At 40.6% G+C, this 21,197-nt stretch overlaps 1 protein-coding gene across 1 annotated transcript in view; it reads right to left on the bottom strand.

Moving 5' to 3' along the window:
- Window positions 1-20,973, bottom strand: part of DDX58 (DExD/H-box helicase 58) — a 117,511-nt gene extending 96,538 nt beyond the window's left edge. The window contains exons 1-3 of the mRNA XM_033926722.1: window positions 20,719-20,973; window positions 5,668-5,799; window positions 4,754-4,935 (exon numbers count right to left, since the gene is read on the bottom strand). Of these exons, the coding sequence (XP_033782613.1) occupies window positions 4,754-4,935; window positions 5,668-5,799; window positions 20,719-20,827 (423 nt within the window). The 5' untranslated portion in view covers window positions 20,828-20,973. The remainder of the gene's footprint in view (window positions 1-4,753; window positions 4,936-5,667; window positions 5,800-20,718) is intronic.
- Window positions 20,974-21,197: the final 224 nt, after the last annotated feature.

Raw genomic sequence — 21,197 nt, 5'->3', positions numbered from 1 at the left:
TGGTATAATAACCAATCAAATGGATATAATTTTAAAGCAATTTCTAAAATTTTATAAGGACCTGTATTCTTCCGAGCCTTATTTGGAGAGGCAAAAAGATGGTAAAAAATTTTTAGATTTAATTATTGGACCTAAGGTTCCTGATCATATAAAACGGAGTTTAGATGAACCTATATCATTAAAAGAATTAGAAACAGCGTTGAGATCTCTTAGAGTTGGATCCGCTCCAGGTGGTGATGGTTATACAGTAGAATTTTATAAAACATTTCAAAATGTCCTTTCCCCATATATACTAAATTTATATCAGACACAACTTATAAAAGGTGATATTAAAGGTACTATGGCTGAATCAATAGTAATTGTTTTGCCTAAGCCAAATAAAGATCCTACTTTGGTTTCAAACTACAGGCCTATATCTTTAATAAATGTGGATAATAAACTTTTGGTGAAAATTTTGGCTTTGAGATTAGCCAAAGCTAATCCCACATATTATAGACACGCATCAGACGGGTTTCGTTGCTAAAAGACATTCCTCTAATAATTCTAGATTATTGTTTCATATGTTAAATTTATCAAAAAAAAATGGATGAACCGGCTTTTACAGTTTCCTTGGATGCAGAAAAAGCATTTGATAGGGTAGAATGGAATTTTATGTATCAAGCTTTAGAATGGTTTGGTATAGGTTCTGGATTTATACAAATGGTAAAAACATTGTATAGCTTCCCGATTGCAAGATTAAATATTAATAATATGATATCTGATGGTTTTCAATTGCAGAGGGGAGTTAGACAAGGTTGTCCTTTATCTCCTTTGTTATTTGATGTTGTATTAGAACCCTTATTGTTAGCAATACAGCAAGCAAGGGGGATACAGGGTATTCCATATTCTGATATGGAATATAAAATTTCGGCTTTTGCGGATGATATTTTACTTTATTTGAGGAATCCAGAGTCTACCTTATCTTGTCTATTGGAATTAATTGATATGTTTGGCAAATTTTCAGGTTATAAAATTAATTGGAGTAAGTCTGAACTTATACCTTTAAATGTTCATTGTGTAAAAGGATTATTTGACACTTTTCCGTTCATATGGAAAGAAGAAGGATTTAAATATCTTGGCATTCAAGTTAAAAATACAATTGAAGATACAGTAAAAGAAAATGAAAAATTTGTATTGAAAAGAGTTACAGAGTTATGTGAGCAATGGAATCCGTTACATCTTTCTTGGTGGGGGAGAGTTCAAACTATTAAAATGATGATCTTGCCTGTGGTTTGCTACCAAATGAGTATGATACCTATTTATTTTCAGGGGTCCTTTTATAAAAAGCTTAATAGCATTTTAACAAAATTTCTTTGGCTTGGTAAAACGCATAGAATAGCTTTAGTATCTTTGCAAAAATCAATTAAGGAGGGAGGGGTAAATTTTCCAAATTTTTATAGGTACCATCAAGCCTATATTTTACGTCAGGATATGTATTGGATCCTCCCAGAACTGATAGATAATGCACCGGATTGGTTATATTTGGAATGGCGCCTTATGTTTCCCCTAAATTTCAACATGCCCAAGTATCAACATGCCTAGAAGATACAGAGAAAATAAGATATTAATGGATACTTGGAAAACATTGAGGTTTATTAGTAAATTAACACCTGTCCCAATAAACAAGTCAACTAATCAGTCTTTATGGATAAACTCCAAGATTAAAATTGGCGGAGCTCAAATCCTTTGGAAGGACTGGATTATTGCAGGCATTAGATCTCTGAATGATGTTATTTCGGAAGGTAAACTGCTGGAATTTTCACAATTGCAACATAGATTTGGTCTTAGTCTGAGACTTCGGAGGTGACCAGCGGAGTGCCGCAAGGCTCAGTCCTGGGACCATCCCTTTTCAACATATTCATAAGGGACTTGACCCGAGGGCTTCAGGGTAAAGTAGCACTGTTTGCCAACGATGCCAAACTGTGTAATACAGTAAGCGAAAGCAATCTCAAGGATAGCATGACGCACGATCTGATCACGTTGGAAAACTGGTCCTCGATATGGCAGCTGGGCTTCAATGCTAAGAAGTGTAAGGTCATGCATCTCGGCAGCAGAAATCCATGCAGAACATACACCTTGAATGGAGAAACACTAGCTAGGACTTCAGAAGAACGGGACTTGGGAGTAATCATCAGTGCAGACATGAAGGCTGCCAAACAGGTAGAGAAGGCCTCATCCAAGGCAAGGCAAATGATGGGATGTATCAATAGAAGCTTCGTTAGCCGCAAACCTGAAGTCATAATGCCACTTTACAGAACCATGGTGAGACCTCATCTGGAATACTGTGTGCAATTCTGGAGGCCACATTACCGTAAAGATGTGCTTCGAGCTGAGTCGGTCCAGCGGATGGCCACTAGGATGGTCTCCGGACTCAAGGGTCTCTCATACGAAGAAAGACTGGGCAAATTGCAGCTCTATACTCTAAAAGAGCGCAGGGAAAGGGGTGACATGATAGAGACATTTAAGTACGTCACAGGTCGTGTCGAGGTGGAAAATTACATATTCTTTCCCAAGGGACCCTCGGTCACAAGGGGGCACCCGCTCAAACTCAGAGGAGGGAAATTTGGTGGTGACACCAGGAAGTATTTCTTCACAGAAAGGGTGGTGGATCAGTGGAACAAACTTCCGGAGCAGGTGATCAGAGCCACCAGCGTACTCGACTTTAAGAATAAATGGGACATCCACGTGGGATCCCTGCGAGGGTCGAGTTAAGGAGCTGGGTCATTAGCACTCAGACTTAATGGGGTGGGTCAGTAGAGTGGGCAGACTTGGTGGGCTGTAGCCCTTTTCTGCCGTCATCTTTCTATGTTTCTATGTTTCTATGTTAGTAAAAAACAAAGTTTTAAATGGTTGCAATTGAAGCAGGCCATTCAGGTTGGGTTCCCTGAATGGAAAACATTGAATAATCAATATAGTTTAGAGTTCTTATGCTTCCAAGCAGACTTCCTAGGGCATCAAGCCGCATTGTGGTATAAATTAATATCTGGATATTTGAATAAAAAACCAAAAAATGGTCTAAGAGACATTTGGAGCATTGAGATTAAGCATCAAATTACTGCATCTCAATGGCCACTAATTTGGTCTTGGAGAATGAGATGTACAGTGTCAGCATCTATGAGACAAACTTGGTTCTTTTTATTACATAGAGCTTTTTGGACCCCTACACGTTTGCAAAAATTAGATAGTTCTAAGTCCAATAAATGCTGGCACTGTAATCTGGAACCTGGGACGTTGGATCATTTACTATATCATTGTCCCTACATTAAAAGTTTTTGGAATGCAATTTGGCCACAAATTAATAAATTGATGGAAAATCATGTAGCAATATCATATGATACAGTGTTATTTGGAATGATGATGAGAAAAAAAAGTCAAATTTCACCAGAAAATAACAAGCTTTTACTAGTCATGACAGGGGTTGCCATTCAGCATAAAACCAATAACTGGAAGAATCATAGTAACCTTAATTATACATTTTGGTGGAATACAATTTGTCATATATTCAAAATGGAAAGAGTAATAGCAATACAAAGAGGGACATATCCTAAATTTATAAAAATATGGGGGCCATTGACAAAGTATTGTACTGAATGAATAATAGGATTTATCTTCTTCTTTTCTTCTTTTTCTTGTCTTCTTATGGCACACATGGAGGGGGGGTAGTGAAAATAATTTTACATAACATGTTATAATATGGTATACAATATGTATAAGGTGATTGGAAAGTACTTGAAGGGTGGGGGGTGGGAGAGGGGATAAAAAAATTTGTTCAGAATATTATGTAATAGATATAAAAGTGATATTGTGTATTCATTAGTTGTAACTCAATATTTTGTACACTTCATGTAAAATGTGAAAATGAATAAAGAATTATAAAAAAAAAAAAACAACAACAACAAATAATCCAGGTCTAAATAATAATCATTTTTTAAAATTACCAAACCTTACTCTCCCTCAGTTGAAGCTAAATTTCATTATTCAAGTAAATTTGTGTCAAATATGAATTTAAGAATAGGGTTCATAGAAAAAAGCGCCAACAACCCAGCGAAGACAACTGAGCGCAAGGCGGAAGCGCACTGAAGAAAAACAGTATTTTAAGGGGCTCCGACGGGAGGTGCTGGTGGGGAACTCCCCACTTTACTTAATAGAGATCGCGTCGGCGTTGTGGGGGGTTTGGGGGATTGTAACCACCCTCATTTACTGGAAACTTAACTTTTTCCCTCTTTTTTAGGGAAAAAGTGAAGTTTTCAGTATAATATGGGGGGTTACAACCCCCCAAGCCCCCCACAATGCCGGCGCGATCTCTGTTAAGTAAAGTGGGGGGTTCCCCCCACATCCTCCCATCGGAGCTCTTTAAAATACTGTTTTTCTTCGGCGCGCTTCCGCCTTGCGTTCAGTTGTCTGCACTGGGTTGTTGGCGCACCTTTGTCGTCGCGCGCTTTTGACCTGTCACCTAAGAATAGTCATAATGGGTCAAACCAATGGTTCATCTAGATCTATATCCTGTTTCCAAGGATGGCCAAGGACATAAGTACGTGGCAGAATCCCAAATGGCAGCAGAGGAATACACTCATTTTCAATTGATTTTACATTTTCTTTTCAGAAAAAAGGATGCTACCATAAGTCAACATTGGCAACACTGAAGACTGAACAAAATATTTCTAAGTTATAAGTTTTTGAATAAACTAGGTTAACTTTCTAATGTGTTGTTTACCTGCATAATTTCCTCACACTGTCTGGGTAGAAGGCAACAGTTTAGATGAGGAATCATTTCTGTTGGTTTTATGTTGTTTTTGATAGATGGCTCTAGATTTCTCAGAAGTATCCTATATTTATCGAGGCTTTCAATCTTTTGGAAATCTTGGTTTTCCAATGCCTCACAAAGGCCAGTGTATCCTGAAAAACAAAAAACACAATGGCACAGTAGTACAGCTGCATATCTATGATGGCTCAGAGCATATACCAAATAAATGACTGACATATACAGAAGCTTGCTGCCATCTGAATTACATAGAAACATCCCACTGTAAGGTATGATCTGAAGATAGCCATTTTTTCTCTTCTTTACTCTTCTTTCATTTATGATAAGGAAGAGAGTCTACTCCAAAAAGCACTTTTTTCAATTAATGTTACAATTTGTAAACACTTGCACTCCTCCTAGGAGAACAGATTCAGGGCTAGGTTCTCAAAACTTTGTGTTAAAAACCAATGGGCCGCTGTTGCAGCTGTTATTGTAGTGCATGCAAATGAGGTTGGTGGAGAATAGCGAAGGTTTGCTAAATTTGCATGTGCCCATCGCTGGTGTTAGTGATCAACACATGCGCAGAATAAATGCGCAAAAAAATCCCAAATTGAAGATCGGCAGGAGGGTTGCCCATTCCCTCTGGCCAGCAGGCCCGCCTCTTCAAAATGGTGGCCTTCTCCTCCCTGGTGCATCCTGAGATGCGCTGGGGAGAAGCCTAAGGCTCTGATTGGCCCAGGTTGTTTAATGCCCCTCCTATGGGGAAAGTCCCATGTTAAGACAAACTGAACCCAGATTGTAATGCAATTTAGTAAAAGGGCCCCTAAGCTTCTTAAACAAAAAATTGATAGAACAAAATAAAAGTTTATTTGCCAGTAAATACCAACCTGCATTTCTCAGGCCATCTAAAAATCCACGAAACACTCCATCCACTTCTAACTGAAGCAGTCGTTCAAGAAACACTGAAGTAGCAGTGGTGGGCCCCTTTTTTTCTTCTACAGCTTCAAGTTCTTCAGTATCTGGTATGAAAAATATAAGTACGAGTAAATATCTCTGTGTTAAGAATTAATAAAAAGCTGCATGTGAATCTCTGTGATTTTTCTACAGCAGAAGCTAACTACACAGAATCCCTGCTACTGCATAGCTCCAGAGTTGATCCAGCCTCTGGCAAGACTAGACATTCGCTGAGGGCATCTGTTTCTTGAGGAAACCGAAGACCAACCACAGTCAAAACAAAATAATAAGTCCTCCTGAAAGCCACACAAACACAAGAACCATCAGCATACACTTTAACCTGAGTTTTCACAGGATACTCATATTTATGTGATTAACAAGACTGCTGAGTTTAATTATCAAAGTTGGGTAGAGGGAAGACTACAAGCTTGAGGTCTGAAAGTTAATTGGGGTGTGGAAAAGCTGACAGTTGGTGTCTAGGGCAGTGTTTCCCAACTTCAAGCCAAATACCCCGAAGATCAAAAAATTTTCAACTGAGCAGCAGAGATTTTAAAATGGACATTTTATTGTTAAATAATAACTAACTAGGCAACATACATAACAAATACAGGTCACTGAAACTAGCATACAAAGCCAAGGCACACTTGGCATGATCTTTTATATTACAGTCTCATATAAACTGGTCACTTGACAGGTAGTATTTCATTCTTTCACTCTGTTTGTAAATGAACAATGTTACTTAGACAGGACCTATTTATAAGAACAAAAAGTTGCCATTAGTGGGGGCGTGGTTTGGATACCAACAAAGACGGACGTGTGAGTGTGCTGCTCCTCTTTCCCAGGCATGCTAAATGTGTTTTTTTTTTAAGATAAACAGTAATTATTTTGGCTGCTTTTGTTTGTTGAAAGATGTCTGCTGGAAAACAATCTCGTTTGGAGTTCCAGCCCAAGAGGCAAAAACAAGAGTCTATCACTCCTTCTAAAATCCACCTTCCTAAGGATATATCGGAGGAAGGGGAGGTACTGAATCAGCTGAGATCTATGACAGACTGGCTGCAGAAAATCACGGATAGGATCACTGAAGTTAAAGAAGTGGCTGGTCTCCAATCAATTACAAATCTCCAATGCCAGAATGGATCAGTTAGAAAAAAGAGTAGAAGCAGCAGAGGGGGTTATAAATCAAACTAAAAATGATCATCTGACTATCAAAAAGCTGGAGAGGGATCTTGAAGATACAGATCCCAAAGAGCAACAGATCCCAAAGAAACAACGTGAGGATTTTGGGGCTCCCTGAGCATGTGGAGGGAAATGATCCAATCGCCTTCTTAGAAAATTTAATTCCTAAGCTGGGGACTAGCGCCTTCTTACCTACTACCACATTTCACATTACACAACCCCTTATGACCAACCAGAAACCGTAACATATTTACATACCCAAAGATCACAGGCTGCAAATACAAATCCTTCTTGGACAGGTCCGTCATGTACCAAGCAAGCAGTCCTGGCTGGGAAATTACATTAATGGAACCAGGCTGACCTACGGCGCATTCCGGAAAGCAATTAAAACCGCACTATTTGACAAATTCATCTCCTAAACTGAAACCTCATCACTTATTTTCCCTCTGTTCAACCTCGGTGTAATATGTTGTCCTTTTATCTATTTCTTATGTAATAAGTTGTACCCCCTCTTCTTGCATTCTGTAATTCGCTGATTGTCCAGCCTTCTTCGATGTAAACCGCCTAGAAGTCTTATCGACTGTGGCAGTATAGAAGAATAAAGTTATTATTATTATTATTATTAAATATTAAGTTTAAACTGCCGTTTGAGATTGAGAGGGCCCATAAAATCCCTGACCTATGTCCAGAACTGAAACAGCTGGGGGGCACATTATGGACTTCGATATCCTGCCTTGATGTTGGTGACACATTTAAACAAAACCATACAATATGCTCTACTGTTGCCACTGATTCCTCTCACTACACTTTACGGAGGAGAGGAGAGAATCTGCTGTGAGGTGTAAAAGAAGTGCGATTATAATCAGCTGATCTCCCTTGAACTGCCAACGGATCTGTGTTCATTTACAGATTTGGGGTAAGCGAAATTGTGGTATTTGGGAGAGAACAAGCTGACTTAACTGGCGCCGTATTGATAACTTTTCCCGAAGCGGCTGCTTGGCCCGGCAGGGTACAAGTTTCCACAGTGGGAGCACCTTTGTCAATACTGCTGCCTTAATCTGCCGACATAACGATATATTCCCCAGAAACGTCAGATCAATACCTCAGAGGAAATCTCCTTAGAAACCTTGTGGGATGCTTTCAAAGCAACCGTGAGGGGACAAATCATTTCATATTCAGCATATATTAGGAAACAACTCAAAAGGGAATTTTCTAATCTGGAACAAGAAATTAAGATTTTGGAGTTAAAATTGGCTGGAAAATGGGAACAAATTACCTTGCAGGCCCTTTTAAAAGCTAAATGTAAGTACAATGAGATTTCTTCTAAATTGGTCAGGAAAGATTTGTTTTCTCAGCAGGCCCTGTATTATGGAAACTTGAATAAAGCGGGAAGATTATTGGCAAATTATCTCAAATCAAAGAAAAAAAAGGTAAAAATTGTTGCAGTCAAAGATGAGAAGGATGATTGATACCCATTCTCAAATTGGAACTATTTTAAAACAATTCTTGAAATTTTATAAAGCTTTATATTTCTTCCGAGCCTTATTCAAATAAGGAACTAGAAGGTTTAGAATTTTTAAAATTAATTAAGGGACCAAAAATTCCTGAGCATATAAAAGGAAGTCTTGAGGAGCCTATATCAATGAAAGAACTACAAACAGCATTGAAGTCCCATTGGATCCGCTCCAGGTGGTAATGGTTTCACTATAGAGTTTTATAAATTATTTCAAAATACCCTATTACCACATCTGTTAAATTGATATCAGGTTCAACTAACTAAGGGTTGTATTACAGGTACTATGGCAGAATCTTTAACTATAGTTTTGCCGAAGCCAAATAAAGATCCCATGTTGGTTTCAAATTGCAGGCCTATTTCTTTAATTAATGTAAATGGAAAACTTTTGGCTAAACTATTGGCTTTACGCTTGGCAAAGGCTCTCCCTTATATCATTGGTATGCATCAAACAGGGTTCGTTGCTCAGAGACATTCTTCTAATAACACCAGATTGGCTTTTCATATGTTGAATTTAACAAAAGATATGAATGATCCAGCCTTCTCAGTATCTTTGGATGCAGAGAAGGCCTTTGATCGGGTAGAATGGACCTTTATGTATCAAGCAATGGAATGGTTTGATATTGGTTCAGGATTTATTCAAATGATTCAAACCTTGTACAGCTAGATTGTATATTAATAATAATTTCTCAGAGCGTTTCTGTCTGAAACGGGGAGTTAGACAAGGATGTCCGTTATCTCCTTTGCTTTTTTATATTGTATTGGAACCCTTGTTACTGGCTATTCAGCAGGCAGAGGAGATACAGGGTATTCCATATGCAGGTCGGAAATACAAAGTATCTGCATATGCAAATGATATTCTACTTCATTTGAGGAATCCTGAAACTACTATTTCATATTTACTGGATTTGATAGAGAAATTTGGGAAGTTTTCAGGATATAAGATAAATTGGAGTAAATCAGAGGTTCTTCCGCTTAATGTACACTGTACAACAGGTTTATTTAATTCATTCCTCTTTCTTTGGAAGGAAGATGGCATAAAATATTTAGGCATTTGGATAAAAAATACACTGGAAGAGACAATGAAAGTAAATGAAAAATCTTTATTGCTAAAGGTCACAGAAATATGTGAGCAGTGGAACCCGTTACATCTTTCATGGTGGGGGAGAGTTCAAACGATAAAGATGATGATTCTGCCTGTGGTTTGTTACCAAATAGGTATGTTGCCAGTTCTTTTTCCTGGGTCCTTTTATAAAAAATTGAATAGTATGCTGACAAAATTTATTTGGCAGGATAAAATTGCAAGAATTGCTTTAGTATCTTTACAAAGACCAATTGTGGAGGATGGAGTAAATTTTTCTAATTTTTATAGGTACCATCAAACCTATATTATGCGTCCAGAGCTCATGGAAAATCTCCCAGATTGGTTATGGTTGGAATGGCAACTTATGTCACCATTGAGATTGACTATTTCAACAATGGAGCAAGTCGTTCTCTTGTTTCACCCACTATTCTCATTCAAATATCTTATGAGTGATATGCACAGAAACACCACCTGAGACTCATTCCATTCATTGTCTTTGGGTTTTAAGTGCTGTCTCCTCATCGGGGCATATATAAAAGCATAGCTCTCTTTGTTGTGTAATATAAATAATTTATTCTACTTGTGGTTCTTTTAAAGTGACTAGTGACATATCTTATTGTGGTCCTCCGTTGAAGGGTATCTTAACCAACATGTTTCACTAAATGGTTTTATCAAGGCTGTAACCCCCTGCAATCAAACAATAACAACTATTAATATCTGCTCAACATCTTCCTTAAATCCTCACCACAATTTTCCTCCATTAACTCTAAATACTTTCTCTCTCCATTAACACAGTGAATTTTTCTTACCTTTATTCAAATACACACTGTCCATTTCGACCACGGTTTTAAGTTTACATGGCCGCTGCTTTTTCAGAGCCTATTTAAATATCCTCCCTTCGTGTGATTCAACCTCTGACGTCATCACGTCTGAGGACGATTGCACCGGAGGGGGAGTTTTAAACACTACTGTTTATAATTGCTTTTAACACTCCCAAACTCTAGACCCATGGAGGAACCCCCCTTTTTACCCATCAGATCAGAGAAGCCCATTCTAATTCCAAATTTAAATCCTTAGGGATGACTGTATTTAAATGATATATCAATTTCTGTTCCATAAAGTTTAAATTCTCCTCCCAATTACCTTCCTCATTCTCTAACTCCAGCGAGTCAATAACTCTCCATTTAATTTCCTCCATTATATGAGAATATTCAGCCCAGTGTTGAACCAATGGGGCTTGGAGATACGTGACTTGTGTTAATTTAAACGAATTTGAATCAGTCTTTTCGTGCGACCCACGTATATTAAGTCACAAGGGCAACTTATAATGTAAATTACTCTATTGGACTTAAAAGTGGTGTTCTTACAAGCTGTCAGTATACGTTTAGTTTGAGGATCTTGCCATGTATGTCCTTCTATTGTGTGCCCACACCACTGACAATGCTCACATTTCATGTGGGTCCCCTCTGTGTCCCTATCCCTTTTATAAGTTTGTGACATCAGCATATCATTAATTGTTCTTCCTTTGGTAAATGCAAACATCGGAAGGTTGTCAAAAGCTTTTACTGTTTGGAGGATGGGCCAATATTGTTTAATCAGAACAATGGTTTTACCCACTGCTACCGAATAGGGTAAAACACACACTATTCTATCTTTTCTTTCTATATCTTGTTCTCTAGTTGGTCTTTCTTGAATCAACCATTCACAATGGGCATACCGTGCTCTTATATATGCCTTCCGTATTGCCCCTTCAGGATATCCCCATGTGCGGAATCGTTATTGGAGATCCTCAGCAACTCTCTTAAATTCTTCTATGGTGGAGCATACTCTCCTCACTCTCAGAAATTGACTAATAGGGAGGCTATATTTAAGACGGTAGGGGTGGAAACTATTAAAATAGAGGACGGTATTACGTCATACCGTCTTCCTAAATAGTGTGGTATTAATGCTATTCCCTTCCTTCTTGATTAAGATGTCTAAAAACTCAATCTGACTCTTATGGTATGATGTAGTAAATTGAAAGTTAGGATTTCTTGTGTTAATCCAGTGGGTAAAATTTTCCAGTTCTGGTTCTGTCCCTCTCCACAAGAAAAAAACATCATCTAAAAATCGTTTCCATAGGAGTATGCTGTTTTTATATGTCTCAGTTGGATATATTTCTAGTTCCTCTAATTGGCCTACATACAATGTGGCCACTGACAGGGCTAAGGTGGCTCCCATATTCATCCCCTGGATCTGTTGGAAAAAGGTGCCTTCATATTCAAAATAGTTTTGAGTAATCACCCAGTATGCCAATTTTACCAGGAATTCTGTGGGTACTTTTTGTGTAACTTCCCTGGTTTTCAAGGTATCTTCTATAATTTTTAACGCCCCAGCTTGAGGTATATGGGTATAGAGGGATTCTATATCTATTGTTACCAGCCATAGATTCTCTGGAAATGAAGTATATTTTTGTAGCATATCACAAAAGGCGTGAGGAGTCTTTCAGATATGAAGGGACTTTGGCTGCCTCCTTTTTCAAAAACATATCTAAATACTTAGATAATGGTTCCAAGATACTCTCCCTCGTATTTACTATTGGGCTCCCTGGTGGACTCTCTAAATTCTTGTTAATTTTTGGTATCTTTGAATGTTTTTCCAGCAGGTACTGGTATTCTTTTTTTAGTCAAATGTCCTTGCTCATAGTACCGGGTGATATGATCAAATATTTCCTTCATTAATTTGCTCTCCGGATCTTCCATGAGGGGGTAATAGTCAGTCTGTATATTTAATTGTCGTCTTTGCTTCCATCTGGTACGCTTGTTTATCTTGTACCACTTGCTCCATTGTTGAAATAGTTGATTTAATGTTCTCATTACAAACATATACAAAAAAAAGTGCTGTTTGAAAATTTACCATTGAGATTGAGTCATGTGTTAAGTATTAGGATGCTCAGGTCATACAAGGATAATAGAATACTAGTTGATACATGGAAAGCATTAAAATGTGTGAATAATTTAACACCTATTCCAATTAATAAATCAACTTATCAAACCATATGGCTGAACTCCAAAATTCAAATTGGCAGGTTTAAAGTCATCTGGTAGTATTGGATGAAGGTGGGTATATGTACTTTGGATGATGTTATTTCTGATGGTAAGCTGCTTGAATTTTCACAATTGCAACACAAATTTGATCTTAATAAATCACAAAATTATAGATGGTTGCAGTTGAAGCAGGCCATTCAGGTAGGGCTCCCTGAATGCAAAAATCGTAGTAATCAGTATAGTCTGCTGTTCTTATGTTTTCAGGTGGACTTCCAGGGACACTAGGCCGCCCAGTGGTATAAATTAATATCTGGATTTTTAAATAAGAAACCAAAAACAGGTCTAAGAGACATTTAGAGCATTGAGATTAAGCAGCAAATTACTGTGTCTCAATGGCAATGAATTTGGGCTTGGAGGATGAGATGTACAGTGTCTGCGTCTATGAGACAAACTTGTTTTTTTCTGTTGTATAGAGCTTTTTGGACCCCAGTTTGTTTACAAAAGTTAGATAGCTCTAAGTCTAATAGATGCTGGCACTGTAATCTTGAAGCTGGAACATTGGATCATTTGCTATTCTATTGTCCATTGATACTTCCTTTTTGGAAGTTAATTGGGGGGCAAATAAATAATTTGCTGGAAAATCCGGTTGCATTAACTTATGATACTGTGTTATTTGGCACATCAATGAGGGCCAAGAGCCAATTATCTTCAAATAACAACAAGCTATTACTCATTATGACAGGGGTTGCCATACAACAGATCATGAGAAATTGGAAAAATTGGGATCGATTAAATTATAGCTTTAAATGGAAAGAGTAATTACCATGCAGCAGGGGAATTTTAGGAAATTTCAGGATATTTGGGAGCCATTAACAAAATATTGTAAAGATTGAATATCATTTTTCCCCTTGAATATGTGCATCCAAAGTGGAGGGGGGTATTTTGGTTCTTTTATGAATGCCAATAATGTGGGGGAGTTATTTTATTTGTTCTTATATTGAAGAAGGTTATTGATTATGAAGAAGGTTACTGATTATGGGGGAGGGAGGAATATGTGATATGAATTAAATTTTAATAAGATATTAAGTGATGTATTTAAGTATAAATTGATGTTATATGCTATTCCACTTATTGTAAGTTTTAAAAAATGAATAAAGAATATTAAAAAAAAAAAAAGTTGCCATTAGTGATCAATACGGTTTCATCTTTTCTCTGGGAAAATGAAACATGAAATTTGATTGGTCACTGTGAGCAAGTTCTCACACACACATCTCACCTGCCCTCAACCAGACACAGACACATATCCTACCTGCCCTTTCCTCTCTGAGAGCTTGTTGATTTTGCTGTCTCATGAGTTTGGGATTTTTAAGATCAACAGGCTCTTCTTCCACCTCAACACATCAGTTACTGCAAAAAGTCTAAAGCTCTGTCTGATGTTATGGTAAACAAACTATATTTTTAAAAAGTTTTGATATCACCTCCATAAGACCAATACACAAATCCAGGTCCTTACCATACCATAAGAGCACTAACTTTCAAAATTCAAAGAGCAACAAACAACCTTATGCATTGTAAATGTTATACTAGGTCCTAATATAACACCTACTGAGAAAACAGAACAATGGGATTGCTGCAAGATTTGTACACAAAAACTACATACTAGCAGAATACCACACCCTGGTCACACATGCAAACGCAGACAGACCTTCAACAAATATTAAACATGGGTTGGCAGCTGCTAAATGCTTACTAGTGAAATGCTGGAAAAGCAGTGCAGCTCCTTCACATGATGAGTGGGTCAATACGTTAGTGTCCTTGGGAAGAATGGAAATCTCTGTAGCAAAGCGGCATCACTACTATGCGTCTCAGGTGTCCATTTGGATGAAGTTGGGGAATAAATTGGCTGTTCTTTAGATCTTAATCATTGCATTCCGCTGTTCTGTTGGGATGTTGGGCATAGGAAGGGGGGGACAGGGAGGGGTGGATTAGGATTGATTTGTGGTGGAAAGGGGTTTAGCTAGTTATTTGTTTAGGAATACAGGAATATTTACACTTTGTATTGTTGTACCTGGGTGTTCTTCTTGGTTGTTTCTATTGTCTGTTGAAAGTGCTTTTGGAGGTGTGTTGTTTATTGTATGTTATTTAAACAAAAAAAATCTAATAAAAACCTTTAAAGTTAAAAAAAATAAAATAAACAAGTGACCACAGATCAGTAATAGAGATATAAAGGCAAAAATCTTAACTGGAAACCTCAAGAAGTCAGACTCAGCATATACAGCAAAACCGAAACCAAAATATAATATAATCAGAGATGTGCATTTCCAATGACTACGCTTTAGCTCCAATGACTGGCATATTCCAATTAGAAAAAAAAGATTATTTCATTCTGAATTTATTACCTTTGATATCTGAGTAGCACACTATGGACTTTTCCTCCAGGAACTTGTCCAAACCTTTTTTAAACCCAGCTATGCTAACAACTGTTACAACATCCTCTGGAACTCATTCTATTTAAAACATTAAAAATAAAATACTTTTTTCCTACCTTTGTTGTCTGGATATTTTATTTTTCCATCATGTTGGTTCCAGTTTTTCTTTGCTGCTGTCCTGTCACCTGCTAATTTTTCTTCAAGCGGCTGCTGTATATTTGTCTTTTCTCCTCTTTATACCTGCCTCTAACATATTTATCAATCCTTTTTAGCTTTTTTCTGCCTCTTTCTCACCCTTCTCTTTACTTTTCAGCTACCTATCAAATTTCCATCTTCTTTCACCCATTAGCTCTCCCATTCTCTATCTCACTCCTTCCTTCAATATTCATTTTTAATTTACTCACCATTACCACATTTCTACCCACTATAATCACTATCCTCTCATTCATTTCTTTTCCACCCCTCTTCTCCCCCTCCTGGCCTCTCCAAAAGGGCTCCACCATTTCCAGCGTCTTCTTCCCTCTATCCTTCTAGCCCAGCATCTGCTCCCTCTTCCTCTCCTCCCTGCCCTCCTAACCTGACATCTCCCTGACCCTTATCTCTTCCCTTATGACATCTCCTTGTCCCTCATTCCCATTGTCCAGCATCTATCCATCACTCTCTTCTACTCCTGGATCCATTTTCCCCTCTCTCTCTCTCTCTCTCCCTTCCTCTCATACACTCCTATGTCCAACATCTCTCTCTGTCTCTCTCCCTTCTTTTTTCCCTAGGTCTACCATCTCTCTTTCCTCCCCCCTCCAATATGGCATTCTCTCCTTTTCTTTGCCATGTCCAACATCTCCCTCCCGCCCTATGTCCACGTCTCCCTCTCATCACTTTCATCCCTCCTGCAACAAATTTCCCTTCCTTTCCTTTCCCACTCACAACATGCTCTCTCTCAATGCACCATCTCTCTCATCGCTCCACCCCTATGTCCATTTCTCCCTCTCTCACCACTCATCCCTCCTGCAACATTTTTCCTTCCTTCCCTCCTTCCCAACACCAATGCCACTCAAATGCTCTCTCCTCATGCACCATCTCTCCCTCCCCTATACCCCATGTTTATTTCTCCTTCTCTCACCCCTCCTACAACATTTTTTTCCTTCTCTCCTCCCCTCCCCAATCCCACTCACAACATGCTCTCTCTTGCTTCCATAGGTTAGCAACAGTGATTCATACATACCATCTGCCGCTAACTCGGAAGGCTCTCCTCAGTCACATCCCGAAAAGCACAATTTCTTACCGTAACAGTTGTTATCCAGGGACAGCAGGCAGATATTCTCAACATGTGGGTGATATCATCCACAGAGCCCCGTAGCGGAAAGCCTCGCAAGGAGACTTGCTTGTAGAACTTTCAAAGAGTTTGCGTAATAATTTCTACCCTTGCTAGTTTCTTTCAGTTTGTGGTTGGGATTCCTGGTGCTGAATACTGATGTCTTATCCTAGCTCTCCCTTTTCTTATGCCCAGCTTTTCTGCACCCCAGTGCGCCAAATGTCTTCTACCTGGGAGCTCCATGGATCCCATGGAGCTATAGCGCACGGCCTTAAAACGAAAGTGGCCATGGCGTGGGGTCCACAGGGATCCTCGTTTTAAATCTCATGGACCTCATGGATCCTGCTCACCCCCAATGTAAGCAAATTTTTAAGGACATGTGGTAGAGATCTGCGGGATCTGCAAGATCTACGTTTTACCCCCTCCTGTTCTGACAAAGGACACAACGCAGCAGAGGAGAAGTTTCCGGTTTAACGGCAGGCAGCATGTAGGAATTGCTGTTGCTAACTTGTTGAAGCAGACAGAGAATAGTGCGAGAGATGCAGGGACTGTGTGAGCTCAGTCTGCTCCGCAACGCAGGAGGCAAAATTAATTACAGGGACGGCGACAACACAGTGGCTCCACCAGGGGGTTGAGGAGGAAGGAGGGCGGGAGACCTGCGTGGTGCCACGTACCCCACACTAGCAGTTCGCATAACCCAGTGTCTCGCAAACTTTGCGAGCCACAGCACACTAAACCAGCTTGAGGGCACCCAGAAGTGTGCGGACATCAACACAATGTCATGCCCATGTCCGTTGGCCTTCCAGATGGGGTCCTGAGCTGCAAGTGTGTGTGTGTGTGCAGTGGCGTACCTAGGGTATGTGGCACCCGGGGCCCATCATTTTTTGACACCCCCCCATGTAAAAAAATATTTTTTTTAATGACCATGAAACGGAATAAATGGTCAGAATAGAAACAGGCAGTGAAAATTTTCTTATATTCCAAACATAACATAAATTATGTCTGAATTGTCATGACATCAGAAGTACATATGGAGTAGTTGCAGGTGATGCTTGGGACAGTTCTGATTGTGTTAGTTCGGTTTTATGTGTTTTTTGAATAGAAGGGTTTTTATTTCTTTTTGAAGGTTTTGCAGTATGTGGTCGATGTCAATTGGTTGTAGGGTTGGGGGTCGAGTGTTGCAGCTCGAATGGCTAGGAGGTTGTCGAACAGTTTTTTTCTTTTGACGTTTTTGGTTGGAGGGTGTGTGAATGGTGCGTGAGTTCTCCTATGTCTGTTTGAAGTGGATTGAATTATTTAGCTGAAGAAATTAGTTACCCCCTCATCCCACACACATTAATCCTCTTCCATTTTTGTTCCCATTATAAAAAACACTGATAAGTTCCCAGAAAAAAAATACATTAAAATAAGAAGTGAAAACAAAGGCCCCTACAGATGAGAACATAACATAAGAATAGTCTAACTGGGTCAGACCAATGGTCCATCATGCCCAGTAGCCCATTCTCATGGTAGCCAATCCAGGACACTAATACCTAGTCAAAACCCAAAGAGTAGCAACATTCCATGCTACCGATCCTGGGCAAGCAGACTCTTCCCCCATGTCTTAATAACAGATTATGGACTTTTCCTCCAGGAATTTGTCCAAATCTTTCTTAAAACCAGCTACACTATCTGCTTTTACCATAACTTCTGGCCACTTCATTTTTAAGTTTAGATCTTTCCTTTCAAACAGAGACCTTGCTAGATGTCAAATACAGCACAAGGTAACTTCACATGGACTTAGCTGTGCAGGAAATGTGAATCTCCTCATATACCCACCATATAGTGCAAAAATGTGCAAAGGTCTGTTTTTTTCTTTCGATCACTACATAGCCTAATGCCACATAAGCAGCGCTGTTACAAACATATTCTGTAGGTCAATGCTAAGGATAACAAAGTTTCCTTCCTTGGACCAGAAGGAGATATTGATAAACCACTGGAAGAGATCCCAAAACAACACCCAAAGACCCACTCAGTGTGTGAACCAGTTGAGTGGAGTGGACTAACTGGGGGGTGGAAATGGGCCCGGAGTTTGCTCAGCAGAATTTCCCAGACCACCTCTTCCTCTCAACACATTGACACACTGCCACCATCACTACTAGGAACACCTCACTGGGTAGGCCAGCTATGCTATAAACTTTATAAAACACATTATTATATTTTAACTGAACTCTCTGACATCCTCAGCCTTTCCATTCACAAAAATAGAAGGAAGAAAAGTTCCCATTTCCTGCTGTCTCATGTCCCCGGCCTATACAATATTTTTTTTCTGCAGACCCTTCAAAAGTATGACCAAATCCTCGTTTCACTTGCATTATAAAGTACTGAGGATGCCATCTCTCCCCAATCCCAGGTCCTAAAGTCTAAGACAGTAGCGCAAACTGATGCTGCCAGATTCAGGAAAAAAAATTTCAATTCGATTCAGCCTATTGAATTGGTTTTTCAATTCGATTTTCCTGCCCAGTTGGGTGATTTTTTTCAAAACTCCTGGTGGGTTTTATAGCTTTTTCACCCCCTTTGGCTTCTCCTAACCACACTGGCGCTGTGGTGTAAATAAAATAAAGAAACAAAAAGGACTTTTCCTCTCTCTGTTAAATCCTAGCTCACGTTTGCAGTCCAACACCAGCTCTGGCAGGATACACAAAACAGAAAATAAAATTAATTTTTCTACCTTTTGTTGTCTGGTTATATTTCAAATCTTGTTGGTCCAAGGCTCTGGTTTTCTTCTGATAACTTGCTTGCCAGGGTCTCCTTCTTTCTGCATGCTAACCATCCATCTGCCAACTCTGTCCTCCCTTTCCATTTCCCTTCCCTTCCCAGGAAGTCTGGTATCTTTCCTTTTTTTCATCTCCCTCCACAGATCCACCTTTTCTTAACTACCCTTTCATCCGGCATCTCTCCCTCCTTCCCCACCACCCCAGAGTCCACCATCTCTCCCTTTCTTTTCCTAATTACCCTCCTATCCAGTATCTCTATCCCTCCTCCATACCATCCCTTGTGTCCAATTTCTCTCCCTTTCTGTTCCTTCCCTCCCTAAATCCCATGGTCCATCATCTCTCTCCCTCTCCTCTATTTTCAGACCCATTATTTCTTCCCCCCCCAAAGTTTGGCATATGCACATCTCTTTGAACACCCCCTTCCCTCTATGTACTTCTAAACCAGGGTCCCCCCCAAAGGCCTGTCCCCCCTTAAAGGTCTTCCTGTCACCCCTTGAAGGCCTGTCCCACCCCCTTGTAGGCCTGTCCCCCCCTTGAAGGCCTGCACCCCCTTGAAGGTCTGCACCCCCCGAAGGCCTGTCCCCCCCCTTGTAGGCCTGTCCCCCCTTGAAGGCCTGCCTGCCTGTCCCCCCCCCGAAGGACTGTCCCCCCCCCCCGAAGGACTGTCCCCCCCCTTGAAGGCCTGTCCCCCCCTCACCCTTGAAAGCCTGCCTGCCCGCCCGCCCCACCCTGAAGGCCTGATGCCCCGACCCACCCCGAAGGACCGCTCGCCCCCCTAGCCTCCCCGCACCACCTATGAAGCAGCTGCAGCAGGATCGCGACGTCAGCGATCTCTGCGCTGCTTAGGCGCTGCTTCCTGCGCCGCGGTCCCGTCCCTCCTCTGACATCAGAGGAGGGGCGGGACCGCGGCGCAGGAAGCAGCGCCCAAGCAGCTCAGGGATCGCTGACGTCGCGATCCTGCTTCACAGGTGATGCAGGAAGGTCAGTGGGGCGAGCGGTCCTTCGGGGGTGGGGGGGACTGAAAGGCAAGGCCGGGAGCACCCCCTCAGGGCTGGCACCCGGGGCACACCGCCTCCCCCGCCCCCCCCTTGGTACGCCACTGTGTGTGTGGGGGGGGGGGGGGTGCTGCAAAAGAAGACGTGTGGAGAGGAGAGACACCAGGGAGGTGGAGAGGTGCTAGTGGCGGCTGACTGCCTACAGGATGTGCCACTCACCCTGAAAGTCGTGTCCTGTAAGCAGTCAGCCAGCGCTGGTGCCTCTCCTGGCCAGTGTCTCGTGGTTCACTAGGTTTGCGATACACTGGCATAACCTCTTGTCTTGAGCACCCACCCTTGCACTAGCCTGATTTGTGAATCAGGAACAGCCCCCTCTTTCTATAGCTTGTAGAAGTTTGACCATTACTATCTTTTTATGATACAGTACCTACTAGCAGGAACCATATACAGTATCTAAATGTATCTATATGCAGTATATGTACATCTATGTATACACAGCCTACCTCCTCCCTTGAAGCGTTCAGATAAACAAGATCCACCTATACCAAAGCTTTAAACGGTGCACTATACGCTAAAAATCATTTGAGCCACTGCTAATGGGAGACTTGCAACTTTTTGACAGTCCCCCCTCTTTGCTCCATTTCTCACCCGCCTCAGTCACAGCGCACCAGCATCTGCCCCTCCAACTCTCACCTTGCTCAGTAAGCCAGCTCTTCATGTAGCTGAGGATATAAGTGGGACACAGGGTGCTCTCCAGATAAGACCTGAAGAGCTTCAGGCTCTGCTTTTCGTCCGGCCTCATCTCCCGTTAGACACTCTCCGCCTGGGATTCCGCACACTTGTCAAGATAAGCACTGCGCAGTCACTACAACTAGATCGCTGCTCTTATAGGGCAGGTATCCTGGGTGAAGGCAGCACTGGCAAAAGAAACGAAACCGATCACTAGCGCGTGCGCACTGAGCTCATTCCCTGAAGAGCCCGAGGGACATGCGAGCCGCAGAGTGGGCGGGAGCAAGGGAGATTTTCTCTAAAGAGTGGCTGGAGAAACGAAACTGGTACTGCGGATTATTTATCCCGTTCTCCCCAACAATTAAGCACGGTTTTGATTTCCTTACGTATTTTGGGTTTTATTTTCATTTGACGCGATAATGGTAATAATAATTTAAAAAAAA

This window comes from Geotrypetes seraphini, chromosome 1, assembly GCF_902459505.1.
Source record: "Geotrypetes seraphini chromosome 1, aGeoSer1.1, whole genome shotgun sequence".
Classification (NCBI taxonomy): domain Eukaryota; kingdom Metazoa; phylum Chordata; class Amphibia; order Gymnophiona; family Dermophiidae; genus Geotrypetes; species Geotrypetes seraphini.
Note: the sequence above shows the minus strand (reverse complement) of the source record. Positions and strands in the feature narration are given on the sequence as shown.